At 34.1% G+C, this 21,677-nt stretch overlaps 3 protein-coding genes and 1 pseudogene across 3 annotated transcripts; 1 reads left to right on the top strand and 3 right to left on the bottom strand.

Moving 5' to 3' along the window:
• Positions 1-117: 117 nt before the first annotated feature.
• LOC140832381 (rhomboid-like protein 15) lies at positions 118-4,670 on the bottom strand. Its single transcript, XM_073196378.1, has 13 exons — positions 4,524-4,670; positions 3,912-4,077; positions 3,039-3,342; positions 2,849-2,881; positions 2,656-2,747; positions 2,477-2,550; positions 2,091-2,185; positions 1,926-1,995; positions 1,457-1,629; positions 831-882; positions 686-742; positions 538-612; positions 118-467 (listed from the first exon to the last, which is right to left on the bottom strand). Exons 1-13 carry the CDS (start codon positions 4,545-4,547, stop codon positions 462-464), a joined length of 1,221 nt encoding a protein of 406 aa, XP_073052479.1. The 5' UTR covers positions 4,548-4,670; the 3' UTR covers positions 118-461.
• Positions 4,671-9,216: 4,546 nt separating this feature from the next.
• Positions 9,217-11,816, top strand: LOC140832380 (probable glycosyltransferase At5g03795). Its single transcript, XM_073196377.1, has 3 exons — positions 9,217-9,351; positions 10,581-11,151; positions 11,260-11,816. The coding sequence occupies exons 2-3, from the start codon at positions 10,586-10,588 to the stop codon at positions 11,744-11,746; spliced, it is 1,053 nt and encodes a 350-aa protein (XP_073052478.1). The 5' UTR covers positions 9,217-9,351; positions 10,581-10,585; the 3' UTR covers positions 11,747-11,816.
• Positions 11,817-11,975: 159 nt separating this feature from the next.
• On the bottom strand, positions 11,976-16,421 carry LOC140832379 (syntaxin-132-like; annotated as a pseudogene).
• Positions 16,422-17,111: 690 nt separating this feature from the next.
• Positions 17,112-21,412, bottom strand: LOC140832378 (uncharacterized). Its single transcript, XM_073196375.1, has 10 exons — positions 21,260-21,412; positions 20,441-20,685; positions 20,139-20,343; positions 19,813-19,903; positions 19,581-19,726; positions 18,702-18,945; positions 18,496-18,600; positions 18,221-18,403; positions 17,935-18,136; positions 17,112-17,694 (listed from the first exon to the last, which is right to left on the bottom strand). The coding sequence occupies exons 2-10, from the start codon at positions 20,673-20,675 to the stop codon at positions 17,210-17,212; spliced, it is 1,896 nt and encodes a 631-aa protein (XP_073052476.1). The 5' UTR covers positions 20,676-20,685; positions 21,260-21,412; the 3' UTR covers positions 17,112-17,209.
• Between the last annotated feature and the right edge of the window lie 265 nt (positions 21,413-21,677).

Raw genomic sequence — 21,677 nt, 5'->3', positions numbered from 1 at the left:
TACGTAAATCTAATTATATTCTTTATAGATTGTTGCTATTGTAGCCATTGGACACAGCCGTACGACTTTTGGAAATAAATTATTTTCATTATTTTTATTTATTTATTTTTAGATACATGGGAATAACTTTTGTCTGCTTTATTTTCTCCTTACCTCAAATCAAATTCACTAGTACCCATTCTGATCATCCAATGAGATCGCACAATCTGGCAGTTATAAATCCACCTCATTCAATTCGACATCTAACATAAATCCATGGCACCATATTGATAACTCTGCCCAGGTAGAAGGACATGGATATTTTTATAGACTAAAAAGGTGTTTACAACAAAATCCGATGCTTTCAGTATCTAAAACTAAATATAATCCTGGACAAGTTTCTTCAGGCAGAGAGGTCAGAAATTCACCACCAGTGTAAGGACATTATATGCAACGAGTTGAGCCTTCTTAGTTCTTACCATCTATCCCTGCTCGTTATCATACATTAAATTAAATCAGGCCAAAATTTGAGTAGAGAAAAGTAATATTCATGAGTACCTGTTGGCTCATGAGAATTTCGACTGCAACATTCAGATCGCCATCAGCTGCCGCTAAAGCTACTTCTACTTGTGTCTGAAACAATTCAACGCAGTTGTTTCAGAGTTTGTAACTTGGATGCTAATCTTAGTGAAATAGAAAGCATTACCCTTTCGAATCCCATTGCAACAAGTTTTTGAACTTCCACGTCTGACGGGGCAGAGCTCTGCATGGATGAATAGGACAATCAGATATCCAAAATATCGTGTCAATAGAAGATGGGAAGATGTAGTTCTTATAAGTTGTGATAAAACCTGATTGGCTTGAATTCGGGTTGGTTCCACCATACCATTTTGAGTTGGAAGCCTGAAATACCAGAAGGGAAATAGGATTCAGTCTTGTTTAAAGAATTGAGAGATTGGGAATCATTACAAAACGTGAGAATTACTTGAATTCAGACACAGATGCCTAACCGTCAATATAAAAGCAAATAGAGAATGAAAACACGCCAGCTACAGTAAGTTTCAATTTTTTTTATTATCTAGATAGAGAACCGACTTTTTTTTCCAACATTGGTGAAGATGGTATCTTAAGCATTGCCTGAAGTGACATTTAATCCTTGTAATATCAATCGTTCCTATAGAGAACCCTGACAAGTGACAATTGCAGGATTCCATGAAAGCCAAATACTCCATTATTGATCCTTTGCATCTATCCAACACCCATATGTAAATTCTTTTCGATAAATCCTATAGGAGCAAGCACTTCAGAAATCATTCTCAAATAAGACTAACTCGCCTTAGTGAATGTAAAATTCTTTCAGTTCATTTGACTAAATAAGCTTTGAATAGCAGAGGAAATCTCATCAAGCATTAAATCCTTAAAAAACTTTCGAAAACAAGAAAAAAAGAGCATATAATTTTATGAAACTTCTTAGCACCTTCCATCCCATTTCTGCTGTTCTCCCCCAATTGTCGTGGATATCTGACGACTGTCATCATCCAGAAGTCTTGCTTGTAAGCTAGAATTTGAATTTGCAACAGAGGCTGCTTGATTAAGGTCAGAACCAAGTGCCCTTCCTCTCCCAGGAAATCTATCACTATCTTGAGAAGTCTGCATTTAGAAATTCATATACTAGCAAACCTTATTCTGCAGCACTTGATTTTCATGATTCAAAATACTTATTTTATGGCTACTGACAAAATATTAACTGTTGACAGAGAAGCAATTATCCTCAAGTTTTTCCTCATTTTGCATGAATGCTGGCATGATATGAACATATGATGCAGTAAATAAAAAATATGAAGGACATTTGCATACCTCAGTGCCAGAGAATAAAATTTTTCTAACTATTATGCACACTTGAAAAATGTTCTCAGGAATCTATTCACGTTTGTTCGAAGTCATACCTGAGTAGAAGGTCCTCTTTGTGGCATCCAGGAAGACAAATTTGTCCAGAGATTTCCAGAAAGCATATCACTTTAAAAGGAAAAACATAGTCAAACGGTATTTTCACCAGAGATCCAAAACGGACGGAGATGATTTATTTCAGGAGAAAAAGAAAACACGTGTACCTTGATGTTGTATTTTGACCTGAATGTGTGGGAATGTGACCTGAGGTATTACCACCAGAGCAGACTATGAATTTAGGTCTCCTAACACAAGTTGACTACAAAAATTAAGAAAGAAAGTTCAGCTTTATTTAAATAGATCCATGTATGATCTCACAACAAATAAAACATGGCAGAAAAGGTACTGTTGAAATGCACAACAGAAATGAAACATAATCTTGGGCCAAAAAAAAAAAGAAATGTAACATAATCCAGTAATAGAAGATATGCATTCAATCAGAAAACGCGTCCTTTACAGCTATTAAACTGCGGTAAAAGATGCAGAACACCTCTTTTAAGGCATTTGATTCAGATAGTTTTCAGGAACATAAACGTTTCATGATACTCACAAGCCATGGGGAGGATTCAATGCCAGCATAGAAGGATGTCCCAGGAATCAACATGTTGAACAAACCAAAAGTATCTGAAGCCAGAAAAAGATATCAGGAACACTAACAAAACTTTATTGTAAAATAAAATTACGAGGAAACATAATGGATTGCAGGTAAAAGGAAGCTGGATAACATACATGCATATCCAGATAGAATACCACATAAGTGTCCAAGTAGCGAGACATTTGTCATAAGAAGTTGAAATACCACTAACAGGATCCATACATACCTGATTTAATTCCAAATGAAAATTGTCACACAAAGATGTTATCAGGTGTATCCCATCTGGAAAAAAATCAAGTAAATCTTCTAGAGATAAATGTAACTCACCATTTTGCAGGCACATTGAAAAGTCCAAAGACACTGCAGATAGAGGAAATATTTCTGTATGAGCTTTTAGAATATGATGTCTATTAGTATTTGTTCATTCAACTGAATTTAATCTTGAATAACAAGACAAACGAGGCAGGGGCAACTTGTAGGAAATTATACTAATCAAACATTAATTAAGAAGTCAGACCTTCGGGATTGAACTCCACTGAGGCTTGTCTCGATCACGATCATGGAGAATAGTATTCCTGAGAATCCTATGGCACACTCGTTCATGAGAGAAGGAAAAAGATGGAAAGGGTTATACGTCCCGACCAGAGCTATTAGAAGATGAAGTATGGCATTGCTTGTAGCCAGAAGAATGATTACATACAGCATACGTATGGATCCCATAATTCTTTCCAGTTCAGAACCCATAGGGACCAGCGCCAACATATTGAATAGGACGTGCAGAAGAGAACCATGAAAAATAATAGCAGTGTATATCCTGAAAACTGCAAAAAGGAACCAAAAGGCGAAAACAAAGGCACTGTGAAAAAACTTCACACGGTGATGTTAAAAAGTCTCTCATATTGAAAGAAAAGTGCACGATATAGCCAAACTTAGGCCTCAACTTGTAAGATGTTAGGGGCATCCTCGTGCTAAAGAATTAAAGTTACCCCCAAGGTTATTCAAGCACTCAAAGTTATTTACAATCCAAATTTATATCAATTTTGGCAATACCTTATATTCTGCATGTAGTCAGTTAGTTACCGAAATTACAGAAGCATTAAAGGAAAGCAATGCTATCTACCACATTCCATATTTATCTTTGTTAAAATGTGAGAACTCATTGATCCTATAGGTCATGGATCCATAATGATAACAAATACAATTTCTCATCGAATAAGATGAAATTTATACAAGATGTTGTAAAAAACTCCCCTTTGAATTAACTCACTCCAAATCAGCCCAACCGTTTCTCGGTTTCTCCTAAATAACATATGGACTACAGAGAATAAACAAAAAGGGAATCTAGAAAAGCAGTGTGCTAGTGTCCAGTTCAATGAAAAGCAGATATTACCTTGAAAGTGAGATATAACAGCAGAAGGCGAGAAGCATACTTCCGCAAAGGAATCATATCCCACCAAAAGACAAACCAAGTAAATGACTCCACAAATAATCACAATTGCTGATGTGAGGAAAGGAATGTTTTCCCACCATTGATTCACTCTAGTTGAAAGCCCCGCCTACACAAATTACTAAAAAAATCGCTAAACCCAAACAGAACGCATGGAACAAAGTGAAGAAAATTCCATAATAGCAAAGACATTCATAAATTGAACTGGTAAAATAAACCAATGATCGTCAATATTGATCGATGAACACGACCTAAAAGGAATATAGAGGATACGAAAATACTTGTACAAGTTTAGCCAAAAAGGAAAAAAAATAGAATCCTGACACATCACACAACAAATGTAGGCTGAAAAATAGAATGCGTTGAAAATTCCCCTCATTATCCTCCATAATCAGGAAGAAATTCCGAGATTTAAGACACGATCCAAGTTGACTAAACTCGAAACCAATTTCACTGGAACACAACCAACTACAAAACCCTATAGTTGATTAGCAGAAAATAAACTCTGAAAAAGCAAATTTCAAGCAAATGCTGTCGATGGAAGAGAATTCGCACCTCAGAAACAATGCTAGGTCTCATTACGACGACAAATCTTCAAGATTTCTTGATTCGAACGTTTCTTAGACGGCTTCGACTTTCAATCGAAACTTGAGAAAGTCGATGCTTCAAACAAAAGAATTAAACTCGGGTCGGGTTTTTGGTACTTTAATTGGGCCGTAGAATTGGACTGGGCTACGAATTGGCTAAAACCCATACCAAAAGAGAGAGGTCTCGGTTCTTTGTAAAAAAAATCATGGAAATATTAAGTTAAAAAACAAAAAGTAATTTTCTTTTATGAAATTCGTGTAAAGTATTTTCGGTATTTAAATTTCAGAAATACTTTGAAAACTATGTGCAAAGGATTTGGAAACGTTGTGAGTTCTGAGCCGTAAATTCATAACTTATTGAAGATTTTGTTCCGAATAATTCTATTTCGAAAAAGACATATGTAAGCACTAAGCACACAAATGTCTTACATTGATTGGATCAAATCATTTGAAGTTGTATATATGCCTACTTGAAAAATCTTTATCATTTGAGCTAGATTTTGAACTTGAGTTAGCTCCAAGTGTTTTATATGTCTGTCACACAATTAAATTGGTACAAATTTTTATTATAGATTTCAAAAATTCCATATTATAAAATGACAAAATAAGAATATAGTTATAAAAAAAATGTTTCCCCGATCATGCACGCGATTTATTGGGTGTGCCTAAGAGTGGAAAGCGTATAAGGACATGGATAATGGAGGGATGTAGAAAACGATGGAGCATGTCGCATGCACGATAGAAAGAACGGGACCAATTCTCGTGTTAATTTAAAAATTAACCATAATTTGGGAAAACTTGCCTGGTTTTTAAAACACGAGGTCTAAAAAAACCTTTAAATTCACGTACGGGGTTTTTTTTATTTATTTTTCCAATATTCACAAGATTTATTTTGTGTACTCGAAATCCCGATAAACTATAATTAGTTCATGAAATAAAATCAAAATATATATTTTCTTGGGAGGAACTATAAAACAAATGTAAAAAATAATTCAATGTAAAACAAACATGTCATGTTCCCCACTATTGAATTTGAAAAGATTTGCAATAAAAAATAGTCTTTGATTCCATCAAAGATAAAGTTAGCCATACACTGATTCAATTATTTCATGGTTTGAAAAAGGCGAATCATTTTTGGTTAATACTGTTTAAAATCGCATGTATTGTTACCAAAATTAGTATGGTAGTTAAACTTCTCGACATGTATAATTAGATATTACAGCGTCTACGATACTAATCCTAGGATCAAGTTGCTCGATATTTGCATGAATTTTTATTTCTTGGCAATAATTTGTGTGAGACGGTCTCACATGTCGTATTTTGTGAAACATATATCTTATTTGAGTCTTTCATGAAAAAGTATTACTTTTTATGCTAAGAATATTACTTTTTATTGTGAATATCGGTAGGGTTGACCCGTTTCACAGATAAAAATTCATGAGATCGTCTTACAAGAGACACATACTAACAAATGTATACGTATGATTTTCGTAGGGACGTTTTTGTCATCTCACACTTTCAACAAGGTCTTCTAATCTATTATACAAATATGGCGTGTTTTTTTTCAAAAAAGATGGCGATATTCGGATGTAATTAAAATTTAAAACGAGGATTTTTGGTGATTAGATAAAGCTTCACCCACTGGGAATTTAATTAAGAATTCCCATAAATAAAAATTATCACATGGAATCAATGGTGTCGGCGTGGATCACTGTGATTTAGTCAACCTTTTAAAAAACTTGTATAGAGTGATGAAGGGTACTTTAGCCATTTCACGATACAGGCATGCCATAATTGTAGGGCAGTAGAGTTATTGAAAATCAGAAGAATAATATTAGTAAGTAATTAATCCTTACTTAATTAGAGCTGTGGCATCATGTAAACATTAATTTGGCCACCATATTGAAATGAGGGCCAAATTCAACTTAAATAATTATGTACGGATTCCAAATAAATTCACATAAATTTTACATGAGACCGTCAGTTCAATTTTATGATATATATATCTAATCCGAAAAATTATATTTTTATATTTAAAAATAATATTTTTCACTTGAAATGTGGATCAAGTTAATCAATCTCACGAATATAAATCGATTTTTACTTGTAATTTAATAATCCAGCGTGATCTAGAAATAGAAATAATAAAGAGCATTAATATTCTTTATATATATATTTATATTCGCAGAGTTACGAAATGAATATTTTAAATACTCAACTTCACGCCTTAATCGAAAAATAATCTTATAGTATACTCTTTGTCAACGAACCATTTTCCATTAATTTAAGCCAGTAAATTTTAGGATTACGTGCACGCTTTATACAAATATTAGTATTAGTATATAATAAATGTTTTTCAATTAAATAAATAAACAAACTCACTAAAATAGTCTTACCCTCAATTACCTGATTAATATTGTATATAAATTTGTATCGTACTAATTTTTTTAAAAAAATTATCATTTTATCATAAAATATGGATTTTGTCATGATATTAATCTACTTTCGGATGTTAATTTCAATTTGAAGAGAACAAAATAAGAGACAATCTCCTTGGAGTAAAAAATTCATTAGTCGGCTATTTCAAAAAAAATAATAAGTCATTAGCCGGTTTGTACAATATGTTGGTTTAGGACGAGGATCCCCTACTGTGGCATCCCCACAGTAGGGGATGCTGTGCACATTTTTTTTTAAAAAAAAAGCTTATATATATATTTTAATTTTTTTTATCATTTTTTTTGGATTTTTTGTTTTAATTTTTTTTTACTCTCACTCAAAATGTTTATTTTTAAATATTTTTTTGCTCCTTTTAAAATATATTATAATTTTTTTCTCTCTTTCTTATTTGTAAAATCAAGTGTTTACTATACTAATGAAAATTCGATGTTTTTTGGTAGAATTAATTGATGACGAAAACAAATCACAAATTTTTAATCTTGTTCGAGTATCGATGAAAATGGACGAAACAAGCATGCGAAAAGAACTAAAATTGAAATGTCAAAAAAAATCAAAAATCGAAAAAAAAAAGAATTATAATATATTTTAAAAGGAGCAAAAAATATTTTAAAATAAAAAATTTGAATGAGAGTAAAAAAAAAATAAAACAAAAAATCCAAAAAAATGATAAAAAAAATTATAAAAATATATATATAAACTTTTTTTTAAAAAAAATTGTTCACAACATCCCCTACTATGGTATAAACATTGTTAGTTGAAATGAAGTTTCAAAATGTATGAATTATTTATTTTTGATAAAAATGTGGTGTTGAATTTTAGTTTTTGATATTGCATAGTGGAAATGTTCTAAATTTTAATTTAAGCATTAACATGTTAATAGTTTTATGTTGTTAAAAATTTTGTACATTGGAAAAAAATTAATAAGACTCATCAAATTCGAAAAAAATGATACGATTTTTCACATGTAAAAATTTAATATAGTAATTTTTAATTGCAAAATTATTAATTTAACATAAAAAAAATAAAATGTTTATATTATTTTATATAAAATTATCCAATGTTTGTGGAAGATGGAAAAAAAATGGATGAAAATAGAAGGAAAACAAAAGAGAATAAGAGAGGAAATAAAGAGAAAAAAAAGAAAAATTTTTAAAAAAATAAAAAAAAAATCAAGCTGTGCACAGCAGCATGCTGTGCACAGTAGGCGATCCGGATCCGTTGGTTTATCACTAGTCAGAAAATCTAATCTATATACGAGATCAGACTTGTAGTCCAGTGGTCTCACCTCCTGTCAAATTAACTGACTCTACGAGTTCGAATCCTCCGCGTGTGTTGTAATAGAAAAAAAGAAAAGAAAATGTAACCTATATAAAATCAGAATATATCTCCTCTTAATGAGAAAATTAAATTTTTTGTCTTGTAATTTGTATATTTTTGGAATTTTAGTTCTTTTTAAATTGGATTGGTAACATATCATTAGAAATTTGTTGACGTGTCTGTTATTACGTTTATACTCTAATGAAATATGACTTAAATCAAAAAAAAATTATAAATTAATAGACTAAAAATATGAATTAACTGAAACATAAAGAAAAAAAAAACTTAGAAATTATTAGATAAAAAATATATGAAAATTAATGTAAAAATGGATATGCTACTTTAGGAGCTCTGACAACCATTGGTTCAATCTATTTGACCAATCAGATCGATTAATTTGGAATCATAACGAAATGGAAAGGCTTAATTTTTTAAGAAAAGATATGGAGAATTTTATATAATATTCGATTTACACGTAAACACACACACACAACAAATCGCATTTTTTATTTGTATAATGACTATTGGAAATCCATATAGTCCGAATATTGAACTCTGATTATTCTCCCATGGCGGCCTCCCATGTACATCGCATCATCTTCCCCGACACCTCTGATCTCTCTCGCCGTCTGAGAAAATATTCAGCCAAACGATCATCATTATTCTTTCTCCCTTTCTTCTTAGCTTTCACCTCCTCGATTCTCATCTTTTTCTACTCTTCTTATACGTCAAAACTCAAGGAAAACGTCCCCAACGGACCCGACCCGGGCTCCATGCAAATCCATTCCTTGAGCTGCCAAAGCTCAAGTACCCCAACTCAATCACACACGTTTCAGTACTGGGAACACATATCACGAGATCAAAACCAGATGATGATCGAGAACCTCGGAATACTACTACTGCCAGGGTAACAGAACCAGAAAGCCCGCCATTTTCAGCGAGCTCTGCTGTTGGCGGTACTGGAGATGATCATCAAGAAAGGCATCGATGGTGGAAGGAGGCAGTAAAAATTGGCTCGACGGGTAAGAATTCTCTTTCACATATCACTTTGTGGGAATTAGCAATGAATTTTATCCCAAGTTCTTGGTGGTAAATTAGAGCAGACGACTTCAACCAGTAATACAAAACACATTTCCCTAAGTGGTAGATAGAGTTTAGGAAAGATAATTTGTCAAAATTGATCGAAGTTATTTTAGAGAGTCGTCATTTGACTTAAATTATTGTAAATTTTATATATAGCTTCAGTTTAGCTTACAGTACTTTTCTCACATAAAACACTTTTATGCAAGTATAGCATTTATCTAGTAAACTCTCTTATTTAACTAGTTAATTCAATGTCCATGACAATTTTATTGATGAATTTCTGGGGAAAGTATACTGAATTTGGTCGTGTTTCTCCCCTCGAAATGCTAGAGAGACGGATACAACTCATTTTGACGACTCTAATTTTTTATAGCACAATGACAATGTAAATATAAAGACTCTCGATTCATCGGAGATCATGAAATCCACATATTCAACCTCACAACCCAAATGCATCATTGACACCGTTGGATTATCCGTTTCCCTTGCCCATGTGACTCCCCGATTCTAGCAAGTTCAAATTCATGATGTCATCAATGGAGTTTGAAAAGTTATAAAATGAAATTATTTGCTCGATTAACATTATAATAATAATATATAAGATAATATAGAATAATATATAATATGATATAATATTTAATTTTCCCGTGAATTATCTCGTTGCTATTTCTTAACACACGTCAAGAACAAGAGGCTAATGCTGAATGGTCAAGAGGAGTAAAATATTTATACAATTGTGACATTGATTAATATGTCATTATCATTTACCATATAGCATGATAAATATTCTCTATTTTTTTATTTTCATTTCAGTACACTGTTTAAAAATATGATTTAATTATCTAAATACGAGTAAATCATATATAACTGGTAAATTATCGTTGTTGTTATTTTGTCTACCAACTGTATTAAATATGTGAATGTCACTTTAACGATGGACACAAATGTACGAAGAGCATTTATTTAATTAGCTCACAACCGAATATAATATGCGCATCAAAACTTTAATACTAGTTTTGAAATATTTGATACATAATTATTTGCACAAACTACGATTTCTTTAAACGTACGATATTTACGAAAAGATGTTTGATTCTACAATGTCTTTTTTGCTAACGTTTGCACTCAATTAAGACATGATTTTCAATTTAATAATCTTGTGGTTTAGGAAGCATGCAGGAGAAAAACGAGGACGTATTCCACGACCGAAACCTATTTGAAAAGGAGTACCATAGAATGAATAGAACCCTAAAAATCTTCTCATATCCGCACCAAAAGAACGACCCTTTCGCCAATGTGATGCTCCCCGTGCACTCTGAGCCAACTGGAAACTACGCCAGCGAAAGTTACTTCAAGAAATCCCTTTTCAGCAGCCATTTCCTCACAGACGACCCTTCAGAGGCAGACCTCTTTTACTTGCCATTTTCGATTGCCGGCCTGAGACATGACAAGAGGATTGGGGTTGGCGGGATCAAAGATTTCATCAAAGATTACGTCCGAAAAATCAGCCGTGAATATCCTTACTGGAATCGAACCGGTGGGGCCGATCACTTCTACGTCGCCTGTCACTCCGTTGGGAGATCAGCCACGGAGAAAGCAGTTGAAGTGAAGTTAAACGCGATTCAAGTTGTGTGTTCTTCCAGCTACTTCTTGCAGGGGTATGTTGCTCATAAAGATGCGTCTATACCTCAGATTTGGCCGAGGAAAGGAAAGCCTCCGGTTCGTTTGCCATCAGAAAGGTATTCTTCTTTTCTTAATCAGTTCCTCGCAGAAAAATGAGCTTATTGAATTTTTAGCAACTACAAACGTACGTAGTGTTTTCTTAACGTAAAATTGAACACTTGCAGGAAAAATCTTGCCTTCTATGCTGGAGCAATGAACTCTCGCGAGCGACGGTCTTTGATTGAACACTGGGGAAATGACACCAAGATCCTGGTCCATCGAGCCCGTCTCAAAACTCCATACTCAGAAGCCCTTTTGGCCAGCAAATACTGCATCCACGCGAAAGGATTCGAAGTGAACACTGCTCGAATAGGGGATGCATTGTACTACGGTTGCGTGCCAGTGATTTTAGCAGATCACTATGACCTTCCTTACGCTGATATCTTGGATTGGAACAGATTCTCAGTGATTGTTGCAACAATGGATATCCCAAATCTCAAGAAAATACTCCAACAAATAAGCTTTAATAAGTACTTGAAGTTACAAAATCATGTGACGAAGGTGCAGAAGCATTTCCAGTGGCACCATTTCCCAGTTGATTTTGATGCTTTTTACATGGTTATGTTTGAGTTATGGCTTCGAAGAAGTCATTTGGGAATTCCTATTTTTTGATTCGTTGTCTTAATTTTAACACGTTCATGTATATACAACAGTATAATAATTCAAATTTATCTGATTTTTCACATTTTTCACGATGATTCAAATTTTTTTTTTAAAAAATTATGCTTAAAGTTCTTGAACTCTAGCCGTGATTAAATAATGTTTGAATATAATTTGCTTTGAGTCTAATTTAAGCTCAACGCATTTTATTTAATTAGCTCATCAACTTTAATACGTTAATTATTAAACTCGCGCCACAATTTAAAACAATATGCTTTGTGGGGTTTGAAGTTTATTTACGACTTAACCGAGTAACCCCCAGTGCAGTAAAAAAGACAATTCTTCTTAGCTGCACATTTTGTCTGCAAATATATATTACACAGCAGGATGGTAAGCTATGCACCGTTTTTCTGCCATGGCTTGAGTACGCCAACAACAATGATTGCAACAATAATGAGGAGAATGAGGATCGCAATGCACATCCATTTCCTTGAGCTTTTTTGCAAGCTTTTAGCTCTCTGAAGGGCCGTATTCCCAGATTGCACATGATCAACAGCAGACGAAACCTGAGAAATTTTACAAGTCGAAAGCATTGGACCAGAAACATTGTGTGCCTTCAAGGAAACCAAAGTAATAATAAAAAATTTGGAGGTTTCCTTTACCTGTGATTCTATGTTATCAAGCATGTCGCCTTGAGAGTCTACCAGTACTGCCATATCCAGGAATATCTGTGAGACAAATGAAAATTGCAAAAATCATCTTCCTATGTATTGCATACTCCATATTTTTACAATAAAGAACGTCCCATCGCAACCCAAAAACGAATAGACTATTTAAAGGTAAAACCAAACATTGTTTTTAGTATCTTGTGATCAAGTATATCAAGTTCATGGCATGCAACTGGTGCAGGATATCAATCCTTGTAAGGACGTAAAGGCACGTGCAAGTGGATGCTTAAATTTATATGCCATCCTACTTGCTCAAATCTATAGAGTTTGATTTATGTTTTTCCATAATGTCAGACGGCAATGACTACAGATAGTAAGTAGATAGTAAGAAACCATCATACTTGCTGCAATTCCATAAGCTTCCTCTCCAATTCTATAACTGCATCATGTCGCTCTTGAATTTCCGCAAGAGTGTCCATCACCTGCAACAAAAATTACAAGAGCTGGATGATATGACTTAGTACTGAATAATATCAGTTCTGAAAAATAAGGAGCTAAAGAACAATTTATGGAAGAGAGTTCACAAAATGTCAATAAATATTCTTCCACCTTGGAAAAAATTGAGTGCCGGCTATATCTGGATGGCAAACATATTTATATATTAAAGCAAATATATTTCACCATAGGAAAATATAAAAAAGGTAAGAAGAGAGTGGAATTGAAGATAACCAAACGAGAAAAGTTGCAACAGCAGACCAACCTGACCTCGACCTTGCTCTCGGATTGCTTTCTGAAAAATTTGCTCACTGTCACCAGTCTCTATTAATCTATCAATCGTCTAGAAGAATAATTGTTTCAGAAAACTTTGTTCTAAAATGGTAACTTTAAAGAAAATAAACATGGGCCACGGCCATTGAGCTTCACCTCTTCATCAGCTCTAGTGCCTGTCACTGGAAACCAATCAAACAAGAGATCAACACGATTATTCTAGACTATATGAAGTGGTTGCATTATGTATCAGAATTTGTTTTTTTTTTTTAAACTTCGATACCTGTGAACACACGCCTCTCTACAACCTCGCGATACTCCAGATGTATGTTTTCTCTTAAAGTCTGCAAGAACATATATTAAGAGAATTCAGAAATAGGCGAAAAAATAAGAAAAGTTGATTCAGAAGCCATACTCATTACTCACAAGAACATTCACTTCAAGGTACCTGAAATTCTGACATTCTGCCTTTAAATTTTTTCTTTAAAGCCCTGCATCGAACATATAATTTTAAGCCGAGGACTATAATAATCACAGCTACATTAATTGTCAAATATTTTCAATTCCACAAGTTCATTGTATGGATTTATGCATACCATGGTTCCTCTTAGACATGGAATTCAATGAGTTCCAGGTCAGTCCATGTACAGCAAAACATAAGCAGAAGAACACAGTACGTAGGAACAAAAAAACAAACTCGGTATATTGGAAATAGAGTCAATCATCTCTTATGCGCGACACATGGGTTTTATATAAAATGATGTCTGGTAATTCTATGTAGTTATAGTTAGAGAGCCTCATTTAAGATGTAAGAGCACTCAATGTTATGACAACCTTCAGCGCTCACAAGTGGACGAACAGCAGTATGTAGAACGATTAAAAGAGAACAGCATAAGGGGAAGGCATGTTACACTGTTGTTGCTGTTCTTGATCTGTCCACCCCCGATCCTTTTCCACATCCAGGCTTTTGTCTGTTGGATAAGTTCTGGATAAAAGATGAAAAACAAAAGTCGGTACCAGAAAATATCCTTGCAACCAAACTTTATCAAGGCACATATCATTTAGCCTCACCTCTTTGTCAAGCACCTCAATTTTTGATTTTATAGAACGAGCGATATTTCCAACTTCATCTACATTTTTCTCCATTCGTTGCTTGATTTCTCCAGATTGTGTAAAATAATAATAAATAATAAAAAGGTAAAATTTTGACAACCAAAATTTGAAGTCAAAAGACATATTGGACAAACATGTGTATTATAAATACAAGGCACCCAAAAATTTAAAAGAGGATCCTTGGATAGTCAGCTTTCTAATGGACAAGAACTTTCTTTGGCAATCATATTAATATCGAAAAGTTGATGCTACGAAATATCCTAGATATTCATGCAACAATGTCAAAGAACTTCAAGAAAAAGGAAAGCAAACTACCTTTCATAGAAGCAGCCTTGGTAACAGCCCTTGATTCCTCATGTGCTTCCTGAAGTGAACACAAATAAAAATTATCAAGATTACAACTTTCACAAATCTAGTCATACAAATAATGGGAACATACTAAAGGAGGAGGAGAATTAGGTAAACAACATCATCTTTAACAAAACAACCACATACATTTTGTGAAATAATTTTATCTATAAATTTTATTTAAAGGAAAGCGCTCTCAAAATTCAGAAATGCTTTGAAGACTCTTGAGTAATATAAAACAAACATCCCTCTTTTTAAAATGGAGAAAACGGCAGAAAGGGTAAACATATTATTAAGCTCTTACACTGCAAACATTGATGGAACTTATATCTATGGAGAGTAAAGCCAAAAATATATCTAAACTTCTGAGACATTAAAATTGTCCACTGGCCATGTGGACAATCGCAAATCAGGCGGCAATGTCAGAGATATCAACGTAGCAGGGCCAGCTAAAAGGGCCGATTCAATCAGAATCCATATCGTCTCCACTAAATATTAAGTGCATTCGGACATAATAACAGGAGGAATTTTGATAATATCAGTTTAAATAGCAGATATTGTTAATGTATTTCATTAAGTGTTTCTTTCCATTGAACTCAGAAAACATCTCTTTCCTCGGAAGTGTGGATAAATCAGCAGCCGAAGTAACACAAATTTCCCAAAGTGGAAAAGATAACTAAATTGAATAACAGAACCTCACACCTGAAGCTTTTTCAGTAAAGTGTTGAGTTTTTCATACAGCTTCTCAATTTCCTGAACCTAGAATAAAATAAGAAGGCAAAATATTATTTTTCATAAGAATAAGACAAGCATTGATTCTGTTATAAAGATTCCAAAAATTTTAGGCACGGGAAGAAACAGAAGAATACCCACAGGAGACTCAATTTTCAAATTCAGTAACATTTATTTATGCAAAGATATAGTCACCTGCTTAAAAAAAATTCAAGGCCCAATTCCCCTGAACGCATTGATCTCTGTCTTCCCATTTCAATATCTCGATTTCTATTACCATGATCCCGAGGGATCACAAATGAATCCTGTGAGGAGACATAAAAGATATAAAAATCAGAGACAATTTTTATTTAAAAGCATATTCCACACATAGACAATTAAGAGGATGATGCTTGTCTGCACTCTTATTCAATGTCAATGCGATTAATGACGTAGATAAAATGAACACAAGCAAGCCGTCACCCGTTTATATGATAAATTTTCGTTATTCATGTCTATTTATTTTACAAAATGTGAGTCTTTTGCCAAAAAAAAAAAAAAAAACATTCCTCTGAACGTCTGGTCCGTCGTGACCCTTCTGCCACACAATCTTCTAATACCAGCAACCAGATCACTGACAATGCAATGTAACTCAAGGAACAATAACACCAATCGCGGAACAAAAGGGCGGCAAAACCAAAATGATATCCTTTTGTTTCATCTCCAGCTGGTAAAAAAGTAAAACTATATGCTACTTTTCCGAAACACATGATCACAAACGTTTATTCCAAACCCGAATCACAAATTTTCCCACCTCGAACAATTATAATTCTACGTAAAAAAAAACTCACCGTCAAAAGATCATTCATTTTAAAGAATTCCAGAAACGGTAGGGAGAAGAACAGACAGAACAAGCGATCTTCCCCGCGAGAAGGCTCTCTCTCTCTCAGCTTTCCTTATATTTGGAATTTTTGGTAGAAGAAACACAGAATGTCCCTTAAAAAGTGGAATGGACTGTCGATCTCCATAAATTCAAGTGTTTCTCCCCTCTCTCGCTATATTTATGGCTCCGTTGCATTTTAAAATCCAATAAGTAATAATAGATTTTATAAAAAAATTTATTTTTTAGTTATCAATAAATATTAAATTAATTTATTTGGAAATTTTAAAATATTAATTATAAAAATTTTAATACTTTGCATTGAAATTAATTAACTATAAAAAACTATAAATTTAAAGAACAACTCAATCTCATTATTACAGCATTAAAAAATGTACAAAATATTATGTTTACGTATCATCAATTTATAACAGAGTATGATGCAAAATATAGTGCATTGGATTAGAGACAACCTTATGAATATTATTTAGTTCTTTGTGAGTATATAATTCAAACAATTGTATTGATCTTTTTTTAAAAAAACAAATATTTTCTATAATAATAATAATAACAACGATATGTTCATCTCTCGAGTGGCAATATGTTGAACATATAAATAAGACAAAAATTTGTGTGAGACGGATCTTATTTTGTCATCTATAAAAAAATATTATTTTTTATGCTAAGAGTATTACTTTTTATTGTGAATATCGATATGGTTAACCCGTCTCACAGATAAAGATTCGTGAGACCATCTCACAGATAAAGATTCGTGAGACCATCTCACAAGAGACCTATTCTATAAATAATTATCTTTAACCTGGGTCTAACACAAGTGTTCATTGAACTAGTCTATTGTCAACAAAATAAATAAATGGATATGAGAGCATCAAGAATGTCAACTTTATTTTCACCTCTGATTTAAAATTTTCAACATAAACATTATAAACAGGCTCAATCAGAAAATCAACAATGGTGACAATCTTATTAAGCCTTCACAGCTTCTGTGGTGAGTCCATATCCAAATGGGAATAACGGGTCGTAATGTCGATCCCCGACGTTCATCGGAAGTTGATCAACGGTTTTGAACCACGTGCGTGGAAGTTTGCCTGAGAAGCCACATTCTCCAAATAGAGCATCAGCAACACCTTGGCCTTCTGTTCCTGGAAGCCAAGCAGCTACAAGTGCATCGATTTGAACCAGATATGGCTGAATCGTGACCGGACGGCCCGTGATAAGAACGACTACACATTTCACCGACCCACAGACGGTGGTGATGATGTTTGGTCCCGGATCAGAAAGTGTCAAGCTAAGGTTGTCTCCAAATGTCTCTGCGTATGGTGGTTCACCTACTACAACAATGGCATAATCGAATTTGTGGGATTTAACGTATCCTGAATTGGGATTCTCCACAAACACGACTTCTGTTTTAGGATCAACTGTTTTCTTGATGGCATTCAAGATTGTGGTGCCTGATCATAGCAAATGTAATATTTCAGATATTCAACAAGCATGGCTACGTTGGGATTCACTGGTATTTCTCCTTAATTTTGTATCATTGTCGGGGCAATTGCATTCAGTAGCCATGAAATTCAAACGTGTGTAGAACCCTTTCTGATTAACAGAAAGGTATAAAAATTCGTTGTATTTTAAAAAATATGCTAAGATCCCCTAAATGTCTGAATAGGCAAATAAAAGATTGTTGCATTTACCAGACGTAATATTGCCACTCTGTCCTTGCCACTGAATCGTCCAGCCGCCACACTGGTTACCAATATTGTCAGCATGTGTTCCGGCAACAAGTATCTTTGATGCCTTCTTAGGAAGTGGTATTACGGGCTCGTCTCCAGATTCGCCATTCTTAAGCAGAACAAGAGATTTTCTTACAGCTTCTCTGGCCAGTTCTCGATGTTCCTGTCATATTTAAGCATCGATTGTAAACAGAAGCTTCAAAAATTTATTTTGGAGGACCAAGGTAAAGAGAATTTTCGAACGAACCTGACTTCCTAGGTACTTGGTCATGCTATAATCAGCTAACGGATGCTCAAAAAGACCCATGGTAAATTTAACTCTTAAAATCCTCTTCACGGCATCATCAATTCGGGTCATTGGAATGAAGTTACTTTTTACCAAGGAGATGAGGCCGTCAATAAATTCTGTATAATTATACGGAACCATGATCTGCAATGCATATATGATAGCTCGTCAATATCTACTTTGCACAGAACTCATAGGAACATACATTCATTCAAGCAACAAAATCCAAATGATACCATGTCAATTCCAGCAGTAATTCCAGCTAGGATAGAATAAGTATAGTTCGCGTGAGGTGGAGAAGTGATTCGGTCAATTCCTTGCCAATCGGAGATCACAAATCCCTGAAATGATTCATTTACAAACATACATAACCGGGCTTAGTTCATTCATTTAAATTATGTGTCAAGACTTTAGACTCGAAGTTTCTTTCAATAAATTATACTCTGAATTTCTGAGTGTTTTTGAGAAAACCAGTGACAAGATTGCGGTTAGCATGCATCTTCAACCCATTCCAGCTCGAGTACGAGATCATGACCGTCGAAACGCCTTTGATGATAGCATTGTTGTATGCTGGCATATGAATTCTAAGCAAACCATGCCTGGTTGCTACGGTGTTATTCTCATTTATCCCTTTTGTGGTTCCACCATCACCAACATAGTGTTTCGCACATGCTATTACCTTATTCCTGAACCAAAACAAATAAACAAACACAACATGATTAATTGTATGGAAAAGCAATAATGTTTCTAATTACATTCGAGATAATCAATGTTTACCTCCGAATATATATATATATATATATATATATATATATATATACAATTATTAACTCCCTTGGGATTATCTGAACTATCAAAATATTTTTTTTATTCCTTCAAAACACACTATTTATACTATAGCTATAGATTTTCTTAGGACACTAACTTATAAACCATGTTTAAATTTTTTATATAATAAAACTATAAATATTATTTCTTTCTGAAAATTCTTATCTAGTTGGACTTGTCAATTTGCTTAATCCGTGCCTTTCAGGGAGTGCAACTCCGATACAGTCTGAGTCATTGATAAGCATGGACTCCACAGAGATTATACGTGGAGCCCATGTATCTAATGGCTATCACCCACCGGGTGGGATAGATTTTCGCATCACTTGATAACACTAGTCCTCGACTTTTTACAAGATGCCGAAGGAGTCACTTTCCCTTGAGAGCTGTGCCATTATTTTACCTCCAGCGACGGTATATTAATTAATTCACATAAAACTTTTCTTCTTGCACATTAAATACGAACGAGGGACAAAGATTTAAGAGAGAAACTCACTGTCCAGCCATGTAGGGAACTCCTTTTGAAGAATTTGCTGGTATATCTCCCTGTAATCCAGGTATAATCTCAGTCATGGAACGAACCACGGCTGGATCTTCGCTGTAGCTTTCATAACATCGACCCCATCTTGGATCTCTGCAAACCTGTTTGTGGAAGTGAACTCGGTAATATATCTAATATTAAAATTCTTCAAAGATTTCTGATGAATGAATTACTCTAGACTAGTTACCGCAATGCAAGGTGCAAAAACATATGGAATGCCAGTAGCTCTGACTTCAAGAGCAGTTGCAGCTCCAATTTTCTTGACCAGTCCAGGATCTCTGTCGAAATCAAACAGATATTACTCTAACTAAAAGCTTCAAATAAGAATTTCTTAAACAAATCGGCTGCTTCACTTCGTGTTAAAGTTGTTGATTCGGTAATTCTGTTTTCTTGAACAATTCACTAGATCGTTACCTACAAAACGCTCAAATGGAATCGGAAACATCCATCTTTGCAAAGATAAACAATAAAGATAACAAAGAAACAAATTAGTAGAACTGTGTAGTCACTTGCCTAGTAGCTCCAAGGCCAACATTGTGGGGGAAAACCGTAGCCTTATACACATTGTTGTGTCCGTGAACCGCATCGATTCCGTATATCATCGGAATTCCAAGCCGGGTAGACAATGATCCCTTCTGAAAGCTGTTCACCATGTCCACCCAGGTCTCAGGGGATGCCTGTGAAGCCGGAACACTTCCTCCACCACTCAGTACGCTTCCTGCAGTACCAAAGCCAAAATTCCAAACATGTTTATCGATCGAGGAGTTGCAGTAATTTAAGTTCATATAGAGGACAAGGTTGCATTGATCAGAGACCTATGTAGTACTTCTTCATGACTTCAGTTGATGCAACAGCTCGTTCGATTTGCGTCATTTGGCCTACCTTTTCCTCTAAGGTCATCTTCTCCATCAGATCCTTGATTCGATCATTAATGGGTCGTTTTGGATCTTTGTAAATCGTATACTCTGCATTAGCTATTGCTGTCCAGTTGCACAATGCCAATAATCCAATAAAATATGCCCCATTTTTCGCCATTCTTGGTCTCAGCATAGCCTATAAACTGAAATGAAAAGGTTTGAAACATTACCCGATAAAGAAAATTTACGCCATTTTGTAAACTCCAACAAAATCAAGACTTCTGAAATCCAATTATTCTAAGAAGATATCAGATTGCTGTAGCAGCAGTTTCAAATCAAAGATACAAAATATCTGAATTAATTCTTATTCATTCATAATATTAAAATTCCGTTCAAAATATTTGATTAAACATAGTGCCGATCCAAATTCTGTATCATTCCACACACACTGTACTATTTTTTTAATTTTATTATCACGGACAATTAATCTTAAAAAAATCAATTATGCAAAGAGAATTAAAGAATTCCCACTGTCGGATTAGATTCCAGATTCCCACATACATAATCAACACTGAAATAAATGCATGATTCCAAGCAGACGAATCACCATTTTCCCAAATGGAAGAAAAACCCGTAAATCATACTCCAACGTAATCAAAATCAGCTCAAAACAATTACATAAAAAATTCAGTTCAAAACACATGAACTCATCCAAAGTTCAATACAATGCAGGAAGCTGAAACCAAACCAGAAACACAGAAAAGGTAAAAAGCTCACAGTTACTCAACTGGCCCAGATTCTCTGAGCACTATCTACGGTTGTTGGGACTTATAAGAGGGAAGAAAGAGATATTTTATACGAAGTAGTTGCGAGAAAACAAGGTTTTTCTTGCGAGTGATTTTTTGGATAATTTATTTTGCATATAAATACAAAAGTATCTTCAATCAAACATTTTATTCTTTGGAATAAAAAATTGTCATTCATTGATGTACGTTGAAAAACAAATGTTTTTCTAGATCTTGTAAGAAGATATTATGGATAAAAGTATATGGAAAAAAAATTGTGTTAGAGACCAGAATAATTGAAATGGAATTTCATAATGATAACATAAGTGGTCGTGGGCTCTTGGGGCTAATGTAGGATCCACTCAAGGAGACTAGCAGAGGTTCACCCCCGCTTATTAGAGATGGTATCT

The sequence above is a fragment of the Primulina eburnea genome, chromosome 5, assembly GCF_022965805.1.
Source record: "Primulina eburnea isolate SZY01 chromosome 5, ASM2296580v1, whole genome shotgun sequence".
NCBI lineage: Eukaryota > Viridiplantae > Streptophyta > Magnoliopsida > Lamiales > Gesneriaceae > Primulina > Primulina eburnea.
The sequence above is the reverse complement of the archived record's forward strand: the minus strand, read 5'-3'. Positions and strand labels throughout refer to the sequence as shown.